Source organism: Schistocerca serialis, chromosome 2 (genome assembly GCF_023864345.2).
Source record: "Schistocerca serialis cubense isolate TAMUIC-IGC-003099 chromosome 2, iqSchSeri2.2, whole genome shotgun sequence".
NCBI lineage: Eukaryota > Metazoa > Arthropoda > Insecta > Orthoptera > Acrididae > Schistocerca > Schistocerca serialis.
In genome coordinates this window covers 908,826,152-908,847,695 of record NC_064639.1, presented here as the reverse complement: position 1 = coordinate 908,847,695, position 21,544 = coordinate 908,826,152, and the positions used below count along the sequence as shown (strand labels likewise).

The 21,544-nt window shown below is 42.3% G+C and overlaps 1 protein-coding gene across 2 annotated transcripts in view; it reads right to left on the bottom strand.

Moving 5' to 3' along the window:
- The window catches only part of LOC126458266 (uncharacterized), a 275,178-nt gene that overhangs the window by 209,198 nt on the left and 44,436 nt on the right, over positions 1-21,544 (bottom strand). Inside the window, exon 1 of one of the 2 annotated variants that reach the window (XM_050095192.1) lies at positions 8,265-8,390. The exons of the other annotated variant lie outside the window; for it this stretch is intronic. Within the exon in view, the coding sequence (XP_049951149.1) occupies positions 8,265-8,267 (3 nt within the window). The 5' untranslated portion in view covers positions 8,268-8,390. Of the gene's footprint in view, positions 1-8,264; positions 8,391-21,544 lie in introns of those variants that run through there. 2 annotated transcript variants of the gene reach the window in all.

The window sequence follows — 21,544 nt, the reverse complement described above, 5'->3', positions numbered from 1 at the left end:
CCCAAGGCCATCAGTAGTTCTAATGGAATGTTGTCTACTCCCGGGGCCTTGTTTCGACTCAGGTCTTTCAGTGCTCTGTCAAACTCTTCACGCAGTATCTTATCTCCCATTTCATCTTCATCTACATCCTCTTCCATTTCCATAATATTGTCCTCAAGTACATCGCCCTTGTATAAACCCTCTATATACTCCTTCCACCTTTCTGTCTTCCCTTCTTTGCTTAGAACTGGGTTGCCATCTGAGCTCTTGATATTCATACAAGTGGTTCTCTTCTCTCCAAAGGTCTCTTTAATTCCCCTGTAGGCAGTATCTATCTTACCCCTAGTGAGACAAGCCTCTACATCCTTACATTTGTCCTCTAGCCATCCCTGCTTAGCCATTTTGCACTTCCTGTCGATCTCATTTTTGAGACGTTTGTATTCCTTTTTGCCTGCTTCATTTACTGCATTTTTATATTTTCTCCTTTCATCAATTAAATTCAATATTTCTTCTGTTACCCAAGTATTTCTATTAGCCCTCGTCTTTTTACCTACTTGATCCTCTGCTGCCTTCACTACTTCATATCTCAGAGCTACCCATTCTTCTTCTACTGTATTTCTTTCCCCCATTCTTGTCAATTGTTCCCTTATGCTCTCCCTGAAACTCTGTACAACCTCTGGTTCTTTCAGTTTATCCAGGTCCCATCTCCTTAAATTCCCGCCTTTTTGCAGCTTCTTCAGTTTCAATCTGCAGCTCACAACCAATAGATTGTGGTCAGAATCCACATCTGCCCCTGGAAATGTCTTACAATTTAAAACTTGGTTCCTAAATCTCTGTCTTACCATTATGTAATCTATCTGATACCTTTTAGTATCTCCAGGATTCTTCCAGGTATACAACCTTCTTTCATGATTCTTGAACCAAGTGTTAGCTATGATTAAGTTATGCTCTGTGCAAAATTCTACAAGGCGGCTTCCTCTTTCATTTCTTCCCCCCAATCCATATTCACCTACTATGTTTCCTTCTCTCCCTTTTCCTACTGACGAATTCCAGTCACCCATGACTATTAAATTTTCGTCTCCCTTCACTACCTGAATAATTTCTTTTATCTCGTCATACATGTCATCAATTTCTTCATCATCTGCAGAGCTAGTTGGCATATAAACTTGTACTACTGTAGTAGGCATGGGCTTTGTGTCTATCTTGGCCACAATAATGCGTTCACTATGCTGTTTGTAGTAGCTAACCCGCACTCCTATTTTTTTATTCATTATTAAACCTACTCCTGCATTACCCCTATTTGATTTTGTATTTATAACCCTGTAATCACCTGACCAAAAGTCTTGTTCCTCCTGCCACCGAACTTCACTAATTCCCACTATATCTAACTTTAACCTATCCATTTCCCTTTTTAAATTTTCTAACCTACCTGCCCGATTAAGGGATCTGACATTCCACGCTCCGATCTGTAAAATGCCAGTTTTCTTTCTCCTGATAACGACGTCCTCTTGAGTAGTCCCCGCACAGAGATCCGAATGGGGGACTATTTTACCTCCGGAATATTTTACCCAAGAGGACGCCATCATCATTTAATCATACAGTAAAGCTGCATGTCCTCGGGAAAAATTACGGCTGTAGTTTCCCCTTGCTTTCAGCCATTCGCAGTACCAGCACAGCAAGGCCGTTTCGGTTAATGTTACAAGGCCAGATCAGTCAATCATCCAGACTGTTGCCCCTGCAACTACTGAAAAGGCTGCTGCCCCTCTTCGGGAACCACATGTTTGTCTGGCCTCTCAACAGATACCCCTCCGTTGTGGTTGCACCTACGGTACGGCCATCTGTATCGCTGAGGCACGCAAGCCTCCCCACCAACGGCAAGGTCCATGGTTCATGGGGGGCATAGTTGCATACAAATGTATAATGTGAATCTAAAATGATTTGTTCCACAACATTATGATTAATCATACAAATGATCCAAGGAACATGTAACTAACTAACCCTCAAAAATGTTTTCAGTTGAGCAGTACGTAACAAACTAACATTGCAAATAAAGAAAACAAACAGTATGCACTTCAGCACAAAGAGGGAAAACAACTCTGTTGCATTAAAAATAGATGTTAAATCTATATATATTGTGTAACAAACATGAAGTTTTTAGGATGAACATTGACTGTCAATTAACAGGGAATGAACATACAAAGATACTGACAAAAATAATGTCATTAGAATACTACACTCTTAGGGTTCTAGCATCAGTCTGTAACAGTCAGTGTCTAGTGATGACATACCACTTCTCTGTACACTCAGTTCTTAGCTGTGGGATTCTTTCCTGAGGATCCAAGGCACAGAACACAGATGCAGTTTTCAAATGACAGGAAAGGACCATAAGAATGATAACTAAAACTACTACCAAACTGTTGCACATATCTGCGAAAACATTACTAAATATTTCAGTAATGGAACAACAGCCCATTTGGACTTGCACTTGCACAAAAAAAACAAACAGAAACTGAAAACAGTAATTTTTTTTATCAGAGAATAAAACTGTATAACAAACTGAAAATTAATAAAATACGTGTAGTAAAAGGCAGTCAAAACATACTTCATATGTGGTACATATTACACAATTTAAGATACTCAGAAAACTCAAGAGATTGGGTTGGTAACAAAAGGGGACAACTACAACAGCCCCTCATTTTAAATATGTAAGTGCAGTGTAATGGTTTTAAATGCAAATATGTCAAGCTCTATATAGAATGATAGTAATGTATTGCAATTAGCCTAAGCTCAACATCCTACTAACAAGTGTGGAACTGACATATTTCCAGGTGACAGAAGGGAGGACACAGATATGTTATTTTTGTGTGTGGGTGTTCATAACTCGTAATAATCAGTGCACAACTCTGTTTTCTACCATAAGATATTTGGTGCAAATGGTATACTGTCAGAAGAAAATTATACAATGTGGACCCACTGAATGAGACAGTGCAATTGTTAAGATATTGACTTTATATTTGGGAGGATGGAGTTTGTTCTGTCTGTCCATCCTGATTTAGGTTATCTGTAGTTTTCCAAAATCGTTTCAGGCAAATGTGGGGATGGTTCTTTCAGCAAGGCCACAGCTGATCATCTGTCCTATCCTCATAAAACATAATCATATATTATGTGTGTGGAATTAGGGTAAGCTACTACAAACAGCATAGTGAACGCATTATTGTGGCCCTAGATAGATACGAAGCCCACACCTACTACAGTAGTACAAGTTTATATGCCAACTAGCTCTGCAGATGATGAAGAAATTGATGACATGTATGACGAGATAAAAGAAATTATTCAGGTAGTGAAGAGAGACGAAAATTTAATAGTCATGGGTGACTGGAATTCGAGTGTAGGAAAAGGGAGAGAAGGAAACGTAGTAGGTGAATATGGATTGGGGGGAAGAAATGAAAGAGGAAGCCGCCTTGTAGAATTTTGCACAGAGCATAACTTAATCATAGCTAACACTTGGTTCAAGAATCATGAAAGGAGGTTGTATACATGGAAGAACCCTGGAGATACTAAAAGGTATCAGATAGATTATATAATGGTAAGACAGAGATTTAGGAGCCAAGTTTTAAATTGTAAGACATTTCCAGGGGCAGATGTGGACTCTGACCACAATCTATTGGTTATGACCTGTAGATTAAAACTGAAGAAACTGCAAAAAGGTGGGAATTTAAGGAGATGGGACCTGGATAAACTGAAAGAACCAGAGGTTGTACAGAGTTTCAGGGAGAGCATAAGGGAACAATTGAAAGGAATGGGGGAAAGAAATACAGTAGAAGAAGAATGGGTAGCTCTGAAGGATGAAGTAGTGAAGGCAGCAGACGATCAAGTAGGTAAAAAGAAGAGGGTTAGTAGAAATCCTTGGGTAACAGAAGAAATATTGAATTTAATTGATGAAAGGAGAAAATATAAAAATGCAGTAAATGAAGCAGGCAAAAAGGAATACAAACATCTCAAAAATGAGATCGACAGGAAGTGCAAAATGGCTAAGCAGGGATGGCTAGAGGACAAATGTAAGGATGTAGAGGCTTCTCTCACTAGGGGTAAGATAGATACTGCCTACAGGAAAATTAAAGAGACCTTTGGAGATAAGAGAACCACATGTATGAACATCAAGAGCTCAGATGGACACCCAGTTCTAAGCAAAGAAGGGAAAGCAGAAAGGTGGAAGGAGTATATAGAGGGTCTATACAAGGGCGATGCACTTGAGGACAATATTATGGAAATGGAAGAGGATGTAGATGAAGATGAAATGGGAGATACGATACTGCGTGAAGAGTTTGACAGAGCACTGAAGGACCTGAGTCGAAACAAGGCCCCCGGAGTAGACAACATTCCATTGGAACTACTGACGGCCTTGGGAGAGCCAGTCCTGACAAAACTCTACCATCTGGTGAGCAAGATGTATGAAACAGGCGAAATACCCTCAGACTTCAAGAAGAATATAATAATTCCAATCCCAAAGAAAGCAGGTGTTGACAGATGTGAAAATTACCGAACAATCAGTTTAATAAGTCACAGCTGCAAAGTACTAACACGAATTCTTTACAGACGAATGGAAAAACTAGTAGAAGCTGACCTCGGGGAAGATCAGTTTGGATTCCGTAGAAATACTGGAACACGTGAGGCAATACTGACCTTACGACTTATCTTAGAAGAAAGATTAAGGAAAGGCAAACCTACGTTTCTAGCATTTGTAGACTTAGAGAAAGCTTTTGACAATGTTGACTGGAATACTCTCTTTCAAATTCTAAAGGTGGCAGGGGTAAAATACAGGGAGCGAAAGGCTATTTACAACTTGTACAGAAACCAGATGGCAGTTATAAGGGTTGAGGGACATGAAAGGGAAGCAGTGGTTGGGAAGGGAGTAAGACAGGGTTGTAGCCTCTCCCCGATGTTATTCAATCTCTATATTGAGCAAGCAGTAAAGGAAACAAAAGAAAAATTTGGAGTAGGTATTAAAATCCATGGAGAAGAAACAAAAAACTTTGAGGTTCGCCGATGACATTGTAATTCTGTGAGAGACAGCAAAGGACTTGGAAGAGCAGTTGAACGGAATGGATGGTGTCTTGAAGGGAGGATATAAGATGAACATCAACAAAAGCAAAACGAGGATAATGGAATGTAGTCGAGTTAAGTCAGGTGATGCTGAGGGCATTAGATTAGGAAATTAGACACTTAAAGTAGTAAAGGAGTTTTGCTATTTGGGGAGCAAAATAACTGATGATGGACGAAGTAGAGAGGATATAAAATGTAGACTGGCAATGGCAAGGAAAGCGTTTCTGAAGAAGAGATATTTGTTAACATCGAGTATAGATTTAAGTGTCAGGAAATTATTTCTGAAAGTATTTGTATGGAGTGTAGCCATGTATGGAAGTGAAACATGGACGGTAAATAGTTTGGACAAGAAGAGAATAGAAGCTTTTGAAATGTGGTGCTACAGAAGAATGCTGAAGATTAGATGGGTAGATCACATAACTAATGAGGAAGTATTGAGTAGGATTGGGGAGAAGAGAAGTTTGTGGCACAACTTGACCAGAAGAAGGGATCGGTTGGTAGGACATGTTCTGAGGCATCAAGGGGTCACCAATTTAGTATTTGAGGGCAGCGTGGAGGGTAAAAATCATAGGGGGAGACCAAGAGATGAATACACTAAGCAGATTCAGAAGGATGTAGGTTGCAGTAGGTACTGGGAGATGAAGAAGCTTGCACAGGATAGAGTAGCATGGAGAGCTGCATCAAACCAGTCTCAGGACTGAAGACCACAACAACAACAACATGTGGTGCAGCTATTTATTTTCATTGTATTATGATGACAAATCCTATATCATTGAGAAACAACCCCTGGTTGAATAAATAAATAAACAACAACCCATTAAGTTAGCTGACAACAAGACCAATCCTGGCTATGACAAGAGCTTGTACACTTTCCCAGAATAATGCAGCATGAAGTATCCATATATCAACAAAAAAAGTAAGACATAAATGCACAGAATCAGCTCATTGTATACTAGCATAAATAAGGGTAGAACATCTACATTCATAAAAAAAATGCTGTTGTCCTTTACATTCAGTACTGTTAGCTTCATTTGGTTTACTGTCGGCAACTTCAAACAGCTTTTGTTCCATTCAGCAGACATCTCCATATCTAAGAAAAGAGATCTCCACCACTACAACATCCAGATTTAAATAGAAATGCAATAGCATTCTTTTCAATTTAAAATGAATGTAATTTATGGAGAGTTCAGTATTCGTTTACAATGGTGTCTCAGCATTCACAGATACTGCTGCAACAATAAGAGCATCAGCAAAATATGAATTATTTAAAAATCCATCAGCAAAATATGAATTATTTAAAAATGCAAACACAAACTGAGCCATTACTGTAATGGCTGTGGCTATCGATCCCACAGAGGTCTCATGGGTTATGCTGGGATCAACAAGGAACCACTCTGACCAATGGCTAAGCAAAGCATGTGCACTGAGCTGAAGTGAGCATTTAACAGAGGGCGGAAAAGAAAGCACAATTAATAAAATGGTCCAGGCATTATGCCGTGGTCAAATGGCTTTCACCTTAAAACCTGATATTTCATTCTCATCTGTGGAGGACATTTTCAAGGGGGACTGTGGCATTTTTGAGTGTCTGATTCACACCCTGGCTCACTACTGACTACAGCAAAATTCCGCTTCCACAAGCTTCTGTGCCATGGCATGATGTCACATGTTTTGAATATGTGAAAGCAACTGGCTGTTGTTGACTGCTATCATCCGCTGCTGCTATTATCCCATGGTGGAAGAGTGGTACACCTTTTCTTGATTTGCTAGTTTTCAAGAAAGAAAATGGTAGCTTGGGCCACACAGTTTACCGAAAACCCAAGTGTTACATACACTGGGATTTGAACTGCCACCCACAACAAAAGCAGGGCATCATAAAAACTATGATAGAACAAGGCAAATCTGTGAACCAGAGCTGCTTGATGCAGAATTAACACATCTCACCAATGCACTGCTCAGGAATGGTTATTCATTCGCTGAGGTGAAAGGAGTGTTAAGACCACAGCGTAGAAATCATAGTGATGCTCAAGTGCTAGTAAATTTGAAAGTGTTCCTGCTATTCATTAAAGACATGACTGACGGCATAGGAAAAATCTTGAAAAAACGGAACATCGCGGTAACTGACACACCCACATGGAAGATACAAGATCATCTAAAATTGGCAAGGATGCTAGTCAACTGGTGGAAAAAGCTGGAATTTATAGGATTCTGTCAAAAAACCACTAGGGGAGCACAAGGGCAATTGCAGAAGAGGGGAGATTTACTAATCAGCTGTTGCGGAACATGCTTTGCAGCCAGGACACCACCACTTTCATTTTGATAGGACTCAAGTACTGGCAGCCACTAGTGGATACCATGAAAGGTTGTACAGAAAGGCCATTGAGATTGTAAAACACCCTAGGAATTTCAATAAGAAGGAGGAGGCTTGAAATTGAATGACATTTGGATTCTAGTGCTGAAGGAGATGTGTACCACTCTTCCACCATGGGACAATAGCAATAGTGGACAATGGCAGTCAACAATGACCTGTTGTGCTCATGTAATCAAAACATGTGCCATCACTCCACTGTGTGGAAGCTCACAGGAGCAGAATTTTGCTGCAGTCAGTAGCAGGCCAGGTAGTGAATTGGACATTAAAAAAAGCTATGATCCCCATGAAAATGTCTTCCACAAATGGGGACAAAACATCAGGTTTTAAGGTGAAATCCATTCAACCATGGCATAATAACCTGGAACATTTTATTAGTTGTGTCATTTCTGGCTGTGAAAGTTTATGTTTTACGAAAAAGAAAGCAACACTGTGGTGTGAGAAGACAGTAAGTTATTGTGTACCTGCTATACAGCACTGGCTGATTTTCTCCTCCCTACCCCTCCCCCCCCCCCTCTCTCTCTCTCTTTTTTCTCTCTCACTCACACACACACACACACACACACACACACACACACACACACACACACAGTCACTCACTCACTCACTCACTCACTCGACTGCATACCAATGCTGATGCTTTGGTGTGAGGTACATCGGTCACTTTCAATAAGGTTGTATACAGAAGTGACGGTTACATGCTGGCTGGAATGGCAGGAGGTTGGAGAGGATACAACTGCTAGCAGAGGCCAACTCGAACTTTCTCGCAATTGAACAGTTCTGTCGTCTCAAAATCTTGGTAAATGTCATTTAATACCATTTCCTTTTGCTGTGGTTATGCACTGGAGTGTCTTGAAGAAGTGTTTGGCATTGTTTTGCAGATATTTTGGTTTGGTCACCATGTTGAGTTTCTTAGCTGCAGTTCCAACCCACATCCCTTATTTATTCGTAAGACAGTAGGTTGTGTCCTAGAACAGAAATATGCCCTGTTCTGGTTGTTGGCAATGTAGCATCAACACTTTTATTTAGTTGGTTATGAATACCGATACTGTATATATTTTAGTTTAATATTTAATCTGGTGCACAGTTTTATTAAAGATAGCTACATATAATGATTGTGTTAAAGAATTTAGAGCACAGTTGGCATCACTTATTATTTCTGTTGAAATCAACATCATCATCATCATCACCACCACCACCATCACCACCACCACCACCACCACCACCATCATCATCATCTAAGCCATGGGTCAACCTGGTATGGCCAATACAAAGGTGGCAGAGGGTGACAGCTTCCCGCCGAGAGAGGCAGGAGGAAAAATGCCACATGGTGGGAGTCCCCTTAATTGTATGATGATTATTGGACACAGGGGTGACCTGCCAACAGTTTGCCCACAACTGAGTGAAAATAAATTTGATGCGAAGCCACAAATCACCCCCAGTGGGATTACCAAGAACAGGGGGGTAGGTGGGTGGCCCCCCCAGCTACACAATCACCAAGCTGGATACCCATGTGGCTGGGAATCCAAGGGAAATCAACTGAACAAGCAGCACGATCAAGATTGCCGATGAGGTCATGAATAACAGAAACCAAGGTGTGGCAGGAAAAACAACGGGAAATAGCCTGAAGGCCACACATTGAGTCCATACATAACACAGCTCAGATGGAGGAGGGCCATTTAATAGAGCAGAGGCCCCAGAAATGGCCATCAGTTTCGCAGTATACACCCCACACATGGCAGGCAAAAGATGGTTTTCATGCCAACAGAAGTAGTGAAGGCACACCCCACATGATCAGCAGATTTAGTGTAAAAAACAACAACATTATGAAACTCTAGTGAACCATGGACCTTGCCGTTGGTGGGGAGGCTTGCGTGCCTCAGCGATACAGATAGCCGTACCGTAGGTGCAACCACAACGGAGGGGTATCTGTTGAGAGGCCAGACAAATGTGTGGTTCCTGAAGAGGGGCAGCAGCCTTTTCAGTAGTTGCAAGGGCAACAGTCTGGATGATTGACTGATCTGGCCTTGTAACAATAACCAAAACGGCCTTGCTGTGCTGGTACTGCGAACGGCTGAAAGCAAGGGGAAACTACAGCCGTAATTTTTCCCGAGGGCATGCAGCTTTACTGTATGATTACATGATGATGGCGTCCTCTTGGGTAAAATATTCAGGAGGTAAAATAGTCCCCCATTCGGATCTCCGGGCGGGGACTACTCAAGAGGATGTCGTTATCAGGAGAAAGAAAACTGGCGTTCTACGGAACGGAGCGTGGAATGTCAGATCCCTTAATCGGGCAGGTAGGTTAGAAAATTTAAAAAGGGAAATGGATAGGTTAAAGTTAGATATAGTGGGAATTAGTGAAGTTCGGTGGCAGGAGGAACAAGACTTCTGGTCAGGTGACTACAGGGTTATAAACACAAAATCAAATAGGGGTAATGCAGGAGTAGGTTTAATAATGAATAGGAAAATAGGAATGCGGGTAAGCTACTACAAACAGCATAGTGAACGCATTATTGTGGCCAAGATAGATACGAAGCCCACGCCTACTACAGTAGTACAAGTTTATATGCCAACTAGCTCTGCAGATGATGAAGAAATTGAAGAAATGTATGATGAAATAAAAGAAATTATTCAGATTGTGAAGGGAGACGAAAATTTAATAGTCATGGGTGACTGGAATTCGAGTGTAGGAAAAGGGAGAGAAGGAAACATAGTAGGTGAATATGGATTGGGGGACAGAAATGAAAGAGGAAGCCGCCTGGTAGAATTTTGCACAGAGCACAACATAATCATAACTAACACTTGGTTTAAGAATCATGAAAGAAGGTTGTATACATGGAAGAACCCTGGAGATACTAAAAGGTATCAGATAGATTATATAATGGTAAGACAGAGATTTAGGAACCAAGTTTTAAATTGTAAGACATTTCCAGGGGCAGATGTGGACTCTGACCACAATCTATTGGTTATGACCTGTAGATTAAAACTGAAGAAACTGCAAAAAACTGGCAATTTAAGGAGATGGGACCTGGATAAACTAAAAGAACCAGAGGTTGTACAGAGATTCAGGGAGAGCATAAGGGAGCAATTGACAGGAATGGGGGAAATAAATACAGTAGAAGAAGAATGGGTAGCTTTGAGGGATGAAGTAGTGAAGGCAGCAGAGGATCAAGTAGGTAAAAAGACGAGGGCTAGTAGAAATCCTTGGGTAACAGAAGAAATATTGAATTTAATTGATGAAAGGAGAAAATATAAAAATGCAGTAAGTGAAACAGGCAAAAAGGAATACAAACGTGCAAAATGGCTAAGCAGGGATGGCTAGAGGACAAATGTAAGGATGTAGAGGCCTATCTCACTAGGGGTAAGATAGATGCCGCCTACAGGAAAATTAAAGAGACCTTTGGAGATAAGAGAACGACTTGTATGAATATCAAGAGCTCAGATGGAAACCCAGTTCTAAGCAAAGAAGGGAAAGCAGAAAGGTGGAAGGAGTATATAGAGGGTCTATACAAGGGCGATGCACTTGAGGACAATATTATGGAAATGGAAGAGGATGTAGATGAAGATGAAATGGGAGATATGATACTGCGCGAAGAGTTTGACAGAGCACTGAAAGACCTGAGTCGAAAGAAGGCCCCCGGAGTAGACAATATTCCATTGGAACTACTGACGGCCGTGGGAGAGCCAGTCCTGACAAAACTCTACCATCTGGTGAGCAAGATGTATGAAACAGGCGAAATACCCTCAGACTTCAAGAAGAATATAATAATTCCAATCCCAAAGAAAGCAGGTGTTGACAGATGTGAAAATTACCGTACTATCAGCTTAATAAGTCACAGCTGCAAAATACTAACACGAATTCTTTACAGACGAATGGAAAAACTAGTAGAAGCCAACCTCGGGGAAGATCAGTTTGGATTCCGTAGAAACACTGGAACACGTGAGGCAATACTGACCTTACGACTTATCTTAGAAGAAAGATTAAGGAAAGGCAAACCTACGTTTCTAGCATTTGTAGACTTAGAGAAAGCTTTTGACAATGTTGACTGGAATACTCTCTTTCAAATTCTAAAGGTGGCAGGGGTAAATTACAGGGAGCGAAAGGCTATTTACAATTTGTACAGAAACCAGATGGCAGTTATAAGAGTCGAGGGACATGAAAGGGAAGCAGTGGTTGGGAAGGGAGTAAGACAGGGTTGTAGCCTCTCCCCGATGTTGTTCAATCTGTATATTGAGCAAGCAGTAAAGGAAACAAAAGAAAAATTCGGAGTAGGTATTAAAATTCATGGAGAAGAAATAAAAACTTTGAGGTTCGCCGATGACATTGTAATTCTGTCAGAGACAGCAAAGGACTTGGAAGAGCAGTTGAATGGAATGGACAGTGTCTTGAAAGGAGGATATAAGATGAACATCAACAAAAGCAAAACAAGGATAATGGAATGTAGTCTAATTAAGTCGGGTGATGCTGAGGGAATTAGATTAGGAAATGAGGCACTTAAAGTAGTAAAGGAGTTTTGCTATTTGGGGAGCAAAATAACTGATGATGGTCGAAGTAGAGAGGATATAAAATGTAGGCTGGCAATGGCAAGGAAAGGGTTTCTGAAGAAGAGAAATTTGTTAACATCCAGTATTGATTTAAGTCTCAGGAAGTCATTTCTGAAAGTATTCGTATGGAGTGTAGCCATGTATGGAAGTGAAACATGGACGATAAATAGTTTGGACAAGAAGAGAATAGAAGCTTTCGAAATGTGGTGCTACAGAAGAATGCTGAAGATTAGATGGGTAGATCACATAACTAATGAGGAAGTATTGAATAGGATTGGGGAGAAGAGAAGTTTGTGGCACAACTTGACCAGAAGAAGGGATCGGTTGGTAGGACATGTTCTGAGGCATCAAGGGGTCACCAATTTAGTATTGGAGGGCAGCGTTGAGGGTAAAAATCGTAGAGGGAGACCAAGAGATGAATACACTAAGCAGATTCAGAAGGATGCAGGTTGCAGTAGGTACTGGGAGATGAAAAAGCTTGCACAGGATAGAGTAGCATGGAGAGCTGCATCAAACCAGTCTCAGGACTGAAGACCACAACAACACAGTAAAAGTACATGGAAAAAACAACTGGATGCCATCGGAATGGTGGAGGCTTTCGGATCTCAGGAGAAGACGTCCATACAAATCCAGGACTGAGAAACTAACCGGGGGGAGGGGGGGGGGGGGGGGGGGGGTAAATAGGAGAACAGGACAGAGAGGAAAGATGGAAATTGTGGTGAAGCCCATCTGGTAATCCCACCTGAGGGGAGGCAGCAAGCAGGTGACCATGAAAAGAATAGAATAGGATGGATGAGCAGGGAAACAGCAGATAGCAATGGCTCAGGAAGCCAGGAGCTAGGATCACTCAACCAAAAGAGGGGGGCAAGGGGGGGGGGGGGGGGGGACAGATCAGTGTCAACCAGAAGACTGTCGACAGGGCTAGTGCAAAAGGCACTGGTGGCCAAACTGATACCACAATGGTGAACCGGGTCCAAGAGGAGAACTGTGGAAGGGGGAGCTGAGCCAATAGCTTGACAACCATAGTCAAGGTCGGACACAACTAAGGCACATAAAGGCAGACAAGAGTCAAATGATCCATGCCCCAAAAGGTGTGGGCAAGGAAGTGAAAGCCTATCTTCAGAAGGTGGATATGTGGCAACTATGTAAGCCTGTAGTCTGAAAGAAGATTCAAGAAACGGAACTTGGGGAGCACAGAAGCTGTTGGGAATCAAGGCAGAGCTCCAGACCCAGATGGACCACAGTACAGTGACAGAAATGCACCATCTGTTATTTAAGGGAAAAGAATTTAAAACCATGTGAGAGAGTTCATGCCATATGGCACTCTGGAGCTGCCACTCCGCAGATGCCACTGAGTGGAAATCATTCCAGATACAGAAATCATCCACATACAGAGCAGGGATGAAAAATAGTCTGACGGAGACCATGAGTCCATTAATAGCAATGACGGGAAGAAGGACACTTAATAAGGAATGCTGTCCCACTAAATCAAGACAGCAGAGTAAATGTTGCAGCTACAGTTCAAATGATTTCTTCAGCTGCCTAATCATGACAGACGAGTGCTGTGTATATCACTACAACCATGAGACAAAGGAGCACAGCAACTAGTGAAAACATGGATTCATCACTGTCAAGAAAGGTGAAGGCCCAACTACCAACAGGCAAGGAGATGGCTGGGTGTTTTTTATGGTTGCCACGGTGTGGTGTTAACAGATTATGCTCTTAAGGGGCAAATTCTCCTATCTAGGTTGCAGGAGGCTGTCAAGGCAAACTGTAACAGGAAGCTTTCCAAGAGAGTGTTCTTGCTCCTTGATAATGGCCTACCTCATTGCGCACAGGACAAAGTTACAAATGCCCTGTTTTGGGCTATCAAATATTGAGCCCTCCACCCTCCTCCTGTATTCTCTTGACATGGCACCAAGCAGTGACTTCTAGAATTTTTCTCAAATGATGATGGGGTTATTTTTGACATGTGAAATTTCCTGAACAGTCAAAATGCAGATGCCTACAAGCAAGGCTTAGCCAAGTGATGCGGCATTAGGAAAAATGTGTTGCACGGGAGGGTGAATATGCTCAGGACTAACAGCATCACCAAGCTTCATGGTCACAGCTTGATTCTTTTTGGATGATAATTAATTCTTAAAACCCACATTCTTAAATTTTAAATTATTCTGCCAATGAAAGACAGAGGAATCTGTTAGTAAAATACAAGAAAACAGTTTGATGAAAATTACATAGATTGTTTTCATAAATTATTAGTTACGGTACAAACTGTGAATCATGAGTGCAAAAAATTACCCACACAAAATTTATTATTGTTGAATTATGAAAAAACAATCAGCACGCATTTTCAACTAGAAGTAAATGTATTCCTACATCCTCAAGTCATTTAAGATTAATATGGTATTCATGCCGTTAGACTCTTTTCACAATAAAGCACTTGGTCTTGGCAGTGCTCTATTACGTGATATGAAATTAGGAGATTATCCTTACAAAATCATCCCCAATTATGTGTAAGTCATTCACTCATTCACACATCATATTCTATAAATCCCATCATGAAGGAGAGGCAAGAGGAACGTGAAATGAATCAAGTTATAAATTAATAGGCTGCAGCAGTCACTGCTGGCTACATCTGTAAAGAATTCCAACAACAAATTATGACTCGTGCTGATCTACTCACATTGGTAATTATGGCAAGCCACTACTCTTCCTCTCACAATACTTAGCTGCCTTTTTTTATGTACTTTTTCTTGCTAACTTTTCAGAGAATGTCATCAACAGTAAATTTAAAATGTCATCTAAAATTTACATCAATTAGAGCAAAAATTCTGAAACATCATAAGAGAGATGGCTAATAAGTTGCTCTTTTACTTAAGCTTTGAGTATCTATGAACTTGCAGTTTGCTTCTTGATGTTTACTGATAACCTACTGCTGACCTTCACATCAGAATGTGAAACTCCATTCTGAGCCCTAGACCAGGACACATAGTCTATTGGTAATTCTTTTTACTCTCATTATTTTGGTTGTGAATTTCACAGTGTGTCCTAAATTCAATCTTTACTAACCACAAATACAATTAGTCAATCTATGTAATGGCAAGCAGGTGTAAAAATTTCACGGCTGTGAAGAGTCTCCTACAAGAAGTTTGGTTATCAACTCTGCATAATAATCTTACTGTAAGTTTCTGAAGAATACTTCTTTCATCCTAATAGAATTCCCCAGAAGATTATGTCATAGGAGAGTTCTGAGTGAAAGTATGCTAGCAAGGTCTAACCACAGTGAAGCACACAGCAGATGGCACTTCCTATTATATCAGTTATTTAGACCAGACTTCACAGTCTCTAAAGTAGTATATTCCTAGATTCATCAAAGTAGTATATTCCTAGATTCATCACTTAAAGTTGGTTCTAGAAATGTTCTCAATGGGCTTTTATGGGACAGTTTGTGTATAGCTTCAAAATCTACCAGTTTAATTCTTTCAGCAGCTACACAACATTCACTTAGATCAAACAACTCTGTCACTATCGTGAGAGTGATTTCTAGGAGCAAATCAGGCAGAACATCAGTTCAGAGCTGGAAAATCAACCCAGTCAACAATTTTTATCTTTTTGACATACTGGCAGTAGTGGATGATAAGCAACATGTACCTGGAATATTTCTCAATCTTAGTAAAGCCTTCGATGTTACCGATCACAACATTCTCTTGCACAAGTTAAGTAATTATGGAAATAGAAGCCAGTCTGAAAGATGGATCCAATCACACCTCAACAATCAACAACAGATTACAGAAAAAAATGCAAAGATGGTAAGAGTTTTTGCAGTAATGAGCAAAAAATCAAATATAGAGTCCCACAAAGGTCAGTTATTGGTCCTGTCCTAGTTCTACTCTATGTAAATGACTTAGCTGATAAAATATATGATAGAACCACAGGACACTTTGCAGATGACACTAATGTTCTGATTAAATCACACAGTCATGGAAATCTGCAGGAAATTGCAACATTGGTTATGCATGGTTTAACATAGTGAGTGATTGATTGATTGATTGATTGACTGATTGGTTGGTTGGTTGGTTGGTTGGCTGGTGTGAGGTATAAAGGGGTCAAACTACAGGGTCATCAGCCCCTTTTTCCTCAAGCAAACAAGTCGTAAGGTAAAACAATTTCCAAAAGGAGTTAGAGAAAGTAAAAGGGCATAAAACTAATGGGGAACCACGCTGAAAGAGAAAATGAAGGAAGCAAACCAAAATTGGAAAACATACAGTAAAAGGAAAAGCAGAGGAAGGTATTAAAATCATAGAGCAGCTGGCCTGGGCTGGCAGGTTACAAGAATAAAAAAGGATGAGCCTGTCACTTTGCAACAAACTAAAATCTCCAGCCTAAAACACTAGTCGAGGAAAACAAACATAAAAAAGATGAACAATAAGGGAAACAAAATACAAAGAAAGAGTGAAGAAGAGGTAAAATGGAGGGAGGGTGGAGGCCTGGGAAAAATGGCCAGACACCCACCCTAAGAATATATGATTAAAAAAAACCTCATGAATAAAATGTAAAACTAAATCAGTTGATGAGGCATCTTGCCCAACAGCATAGGTAGGGTGCTGGGATGGTTAGAAGGCCGCCACAGAGTGATTAAAACTGCTCAGTCCAACAAGATGTGGACAACAGTCATACAGGAGCCACAGTGACATCAAGGTGGGTCCTCGCGATGGAGCAGGTGACCATGTGTTAGCCAAGTACGGCCAATGCGCAGCCAGCGGATAAATGCCGCACATTCATTGTCTCCTTGATAACATGAAGTTTATTTGGTGTACCGAGGGTGTGCCATTCAGTATCCCCTGAGCATGAAAACTTTATGGTAGAAGACCAATCAGACATCAGTCTCCTGCAGACTGATTCCCAGAGTTGGTTTACCAGTAGCCTGTTTGGCCAGCCTGTCAGCAAGTTCATTGCCCGGTATCCTAACATGTCCTGGGGTCCAAATGAAGGTCACTGAATGTCCACTGTTGCTGAGAGCAGATGACGAAAGACTCATTGGCGTAGAAGCTGATATGCTCAAGAGCACGATAGGTGGCTAGCAACTCTGCAGTGAAAACACTGCAGCCATCTGGCAAGGAGTGCTGTTCAGTATGTCCAATGTGAGCTTAAGCAAAGCCAACAAGACCATCAACCATTGCTCCATGGGTGTACACTATTTCTGAAACCTGGAACTCGCCAACAACAGAGAAAAATTGGTGGTGGAAGGCCTCGGGTGGAACTGAACCTTTTAGGCCTTGCAATAGGTCCAGCCAAAGCAATGACCGGGCTATGGACCACGGAGGTGTACAAAAGTGGACCCACAAGACAGGTGGTAGAGGGAAAGCGTCGAGTTCAGTAAGAAGTGACCACACTCGGACAGCAAGGGGATTCCCAGTTCTGGGCCACCTTTGCGAAAGATGGATTGGTGTATTAGGGAAAAGGAGATGGTAATTTGGATAGCGGGGTGAACTATGAATGTGGGCAGTATCATGTGCAATTAGTAGTTGCCACCGGAGCCAAAATGGATGAACACCAGCTTCCATGAGGAGGTTGTTCAAGGGCTCGTTTGGAAAGCTCCCGTTGCAAGCTGAACTCCACAGTGGTGGATAGGGTACAGCGGGCAAAGTGGGGAGGGCAATGCTGAACCACACACCATGCTCCCATACTCAGTAGGGGACTGTATGAGGGCTTTGTACATCTGCAGCAGTGTAGGACGATCAGCACCCCCAACAGTTTGGTTCAGGCATCAAATAATATTAAGATGCCGCCAGCACTCGTCCTTAAGTTGACGAAGATGAGGAAGCCAAGTTAAGCGGGCATCGAAGACCAGTCCCAAAAAGCAGCAAGTCTCCACTACATCAAGTAGTTGGTCATTGAGGTAAAGTTCTGGATGGGGGTGGACAGTATGACGATGACAAAAGTGCACGACTTAAGTCTTGGTAGCCAAAAACTGAAAGCAGTGAGCGAGGGACCATGACTGTACATTCCATATGGCTCCCTGCAGCCAGCATTCAGCCACGCCAATAGAAGAGGAGCAGAATGAAATACAAAATCGTCAGCATATAGGACAGGAGATACTGATGACCCTACTGCTAGAGTGAGACCACTGATGCCAATTAAAAAAGGTGGGACACTCACGACAGAGCCCTCTGGCACCTCACTCTCTTGTACGTGGGGTGCACTGCAGGAATCACTGACGCAAACTCTGAAAGTGCGGAGCAACAAGAAGTTGCATACAAAAATCACGAGTGGGCCCCAGAGACCCCACACATGTAGAGTAGTGAGGATATGGTGTCGCCAAGTGGTATCAAAGGCCTTCAACAGGTCAAAACAGACTGCAATGATGTGTTGTCTGCAGGAAAAGGCCAACTGAATGGCAGACTCCAGGTGGACCAAGTTGTTGATGGTGGAGCACCCTTGGCGAAAACCGCCCTGGGATGAAGCCAGGAGGCCCCGAGACTCAAGGAGCCAACACAACAGCCGGCTCACCATAAGTTTGAGCAGCTTGCACAGAATGTGTGAGGCTGACAGGATGATAGCTATCAACATCTAGTGGTTTCTCACCAGACTTCAGCACTGGGAATATGACACTTTCCCGCCACTGCAACTGGAATTCACCATTGCTCTAGATGCGGTTGAAGACAGCAAGGAGGTGACGCTGGTAATCTGCTGACAGATGTTTAACCATTTGGGAATTTATGCGGTCGGGGCAAGGGGGTGTGTCAGGACAGTCGGCAAGGGCACAGAGAAATTCCCACTAACTGAGGGGAACATTATATGGCTCAGGGTGGTGTGGAGCAAAAGAGAGGTGTTGCTGTTCCACCCGTTCTTTGATGAGATGAAAGGCGGGGCAGTAATTCTCAGAAGCAGAGGTGCGAGCATAATGCTCAGCATGATGCTCTGTGATTACATCTGGTTCGGCAGATACAGCTCCATGTGTGGAAATTCCAGGTACACCTGCAGGTGTTTGATAGCCATAAAGTTGTTGGAGCTTGGTCCAAACCTGGGAAGGAGAGGTTCATGTTCCAATGGTGGAGACACAGCGTTCCCAACATTCCTACGTCTGTTGTCTGATGAGTAGACGGATGTGGGCACAGAGCTGTCCGAAGGCAGTGAGGTTCTCCAGGGATGGGTGGTGTTTATGATTTTGGAGGGCCTGCCTACAGTCTCTAATGGCCACACTGATTTCCGGCGACCACCAAGGCACTGACTTCCGCTGGGGGCAATCCAAGAAACAAGGGATTGCCAATTCAGCTGGTGCAACAATGGTAGTAGTGATGGTGTGGATCACTTCATCAATGTTGCCATACAACAGAGCTTCAACGGCAGTAGCAGAAGTGAAAGCGTCCCAGTCAGCCATGCGAAGAGCCCATCTGAGCAAGCATCACTACCACACAAGTTGTTGTGAGCTCTGCAGTGGTTAGATGGGAGAAGGCCAGGACTGCAAACGAAGAGATCAATGGTCTAGTATGTGCCATGTGCCACACTGAAGTGTGTGGGGGCACCTGTATTTGGGAGGCAAAGTTCGAGTTGAGTTGGTAGGTCCTCAACATCTTTACCATGGCCAGTAACCTTCGTTCCTGCTCACAAAGGATTATGGGCATTAAAATCATCCAGAAGTAGAGAAGATGGGGTGAGTTGGGAAATTAATGCTGCCAATACATGGAGCAGCACTTCATCATCTGGAGGGAGGTAGATGTTACAGATGGTAATATCCTCCGTTGTCCTCACCCTGACATCCACAGCTTCCAAAGTTGTATGAAGGGACATAGATTTGCTACAGACAGAGGTAAGGACATAGATACACACTCCACCTGACAGTCCGTCACAGTCAGTGCAGTTTTTGAAGTATCCCCGATAGCCATGAAGCGTGGGGGTCCGTATTGTGGGAAACCAGGTTTCCTGAGACCAACACAAAAAGCAGGTGTAATGCTTAAGAGTTGTCATAACTCAGCCATGAGGAAGAAAAAACCGCTGCAGTTCCACTGGATGATGACACTTTCTGGAATCGGCGAAGGCATGTAGTGACCAAAGAGGCAGGTTATGCCTCAGCATCACCTGCTGTCACCAGTTGAGTATTTGTATCCATTACCACTGCCATTGAGATGTTGGTGAAATCCAGGCCCTCGGGGGAGCTAAAATCTCCACTTTGTCCTCAGATGCTGAACTGGTAGGGAGTGGTAGTGTTGGGGTCACCAGAGGGTCCTGTTTCTTAGCAGACTTCTTCTTCATTTGCTTGCCCTCTTGCTTCTCTTTAGGGGCTTGCTGGGAGGGCTTCTCCAAACCAGTTCCAGGCACAGATGAAGACTGTGAAGCCCTTCATCCAGCAGCTTGTGGCTCCTTCAGCCACGGACAAGTGTCCACTGTGTGGAGACCCTGGAAGGGAGTGTCCCAAGGGACCCCTTCTATGAGAGGAGGCTGTAGCCTCTCTGGCTTTGTGGAGGGGACCGATGTCCCCAGTGTTTGGGAGGGGGGGGTTATTGCTCCCGAAGTAGATGCCCTGAGAGCAATGGAAGAAGAGGTGCCACCAACCGCTGCCAAGGGGGCGGATGTATTCAGGCGGCATGGAGGGGCCACAGTATGTGGCACAGATTGCGGAACTACCATCACAAGTAAGGGTGATGTTGACGTAGCTGCAGCATATGAAGATGTCAACTGTTCAAATTTACCTCTAGCATATTGTTAAGTCAGCTGGTCCAGAATGAGTTAGTAGTAGTAGGCATGCCTCTGATGAAATTGGACGTAAATTTGTGATTCGCAATAACAATGTAATTTGTGGTGTTATAGAAGTGGAAATTGTAAAGATGATGTGATATTGAAAAAAATGTGACAAGAAAATAACATTCAAGAGTAAGACAGGTAAATCTTCATCAGTTATTATGTCAACTGTAAACCACGCAGTTAAAAAAATTTCAGCTTCAAAAATCTACCCCTAGACACACTGCAGCCAACAACGAGAAAATGAAGATACATGTAGGTAAAAAATAGTTTTTTTGTATATCCTAATCCCTCTCAAAACTGTTGAAGGGACTGAAAAATTTAATAGTGATGTGTGGAAGGATAAGATTACAACTGTAGACATCATGTGGGATTAGTTGACTGATAATGAAGTCTTGTCTGTTGCAGAAGATGAAAAGACAGTGATTTGTTTCAATTGCAGTTTATTTGAATCTCCAATTACTCAAAGAAAGAAGACCGAGAGCTACCCAACAAGGTTGTATCAACAGTGAGGAGATACTATCAACAAGGGACATCAATAAGAAAAAAGATAAGTACAAACAATTTGTGAAATTGACTTTTTGACTCATGTGATTGCTAGGAAAATGAATAGAGAGGAGGGTAGTGGTGATGAAGTGAAATCTGTAGGACTCAGCCAAGACGTTTCAAGTGAAAGTGTAGTCACCAAAGAAACAGTGAAAACTGTAATTTTGCAGTTGATTTTGGCAAAATTAGAGAAAATGAAGACAGAACAGTCTGAAAACAATAGTAAAATGGACAGGGTACAATACCAAATAGACCAACTTAGTA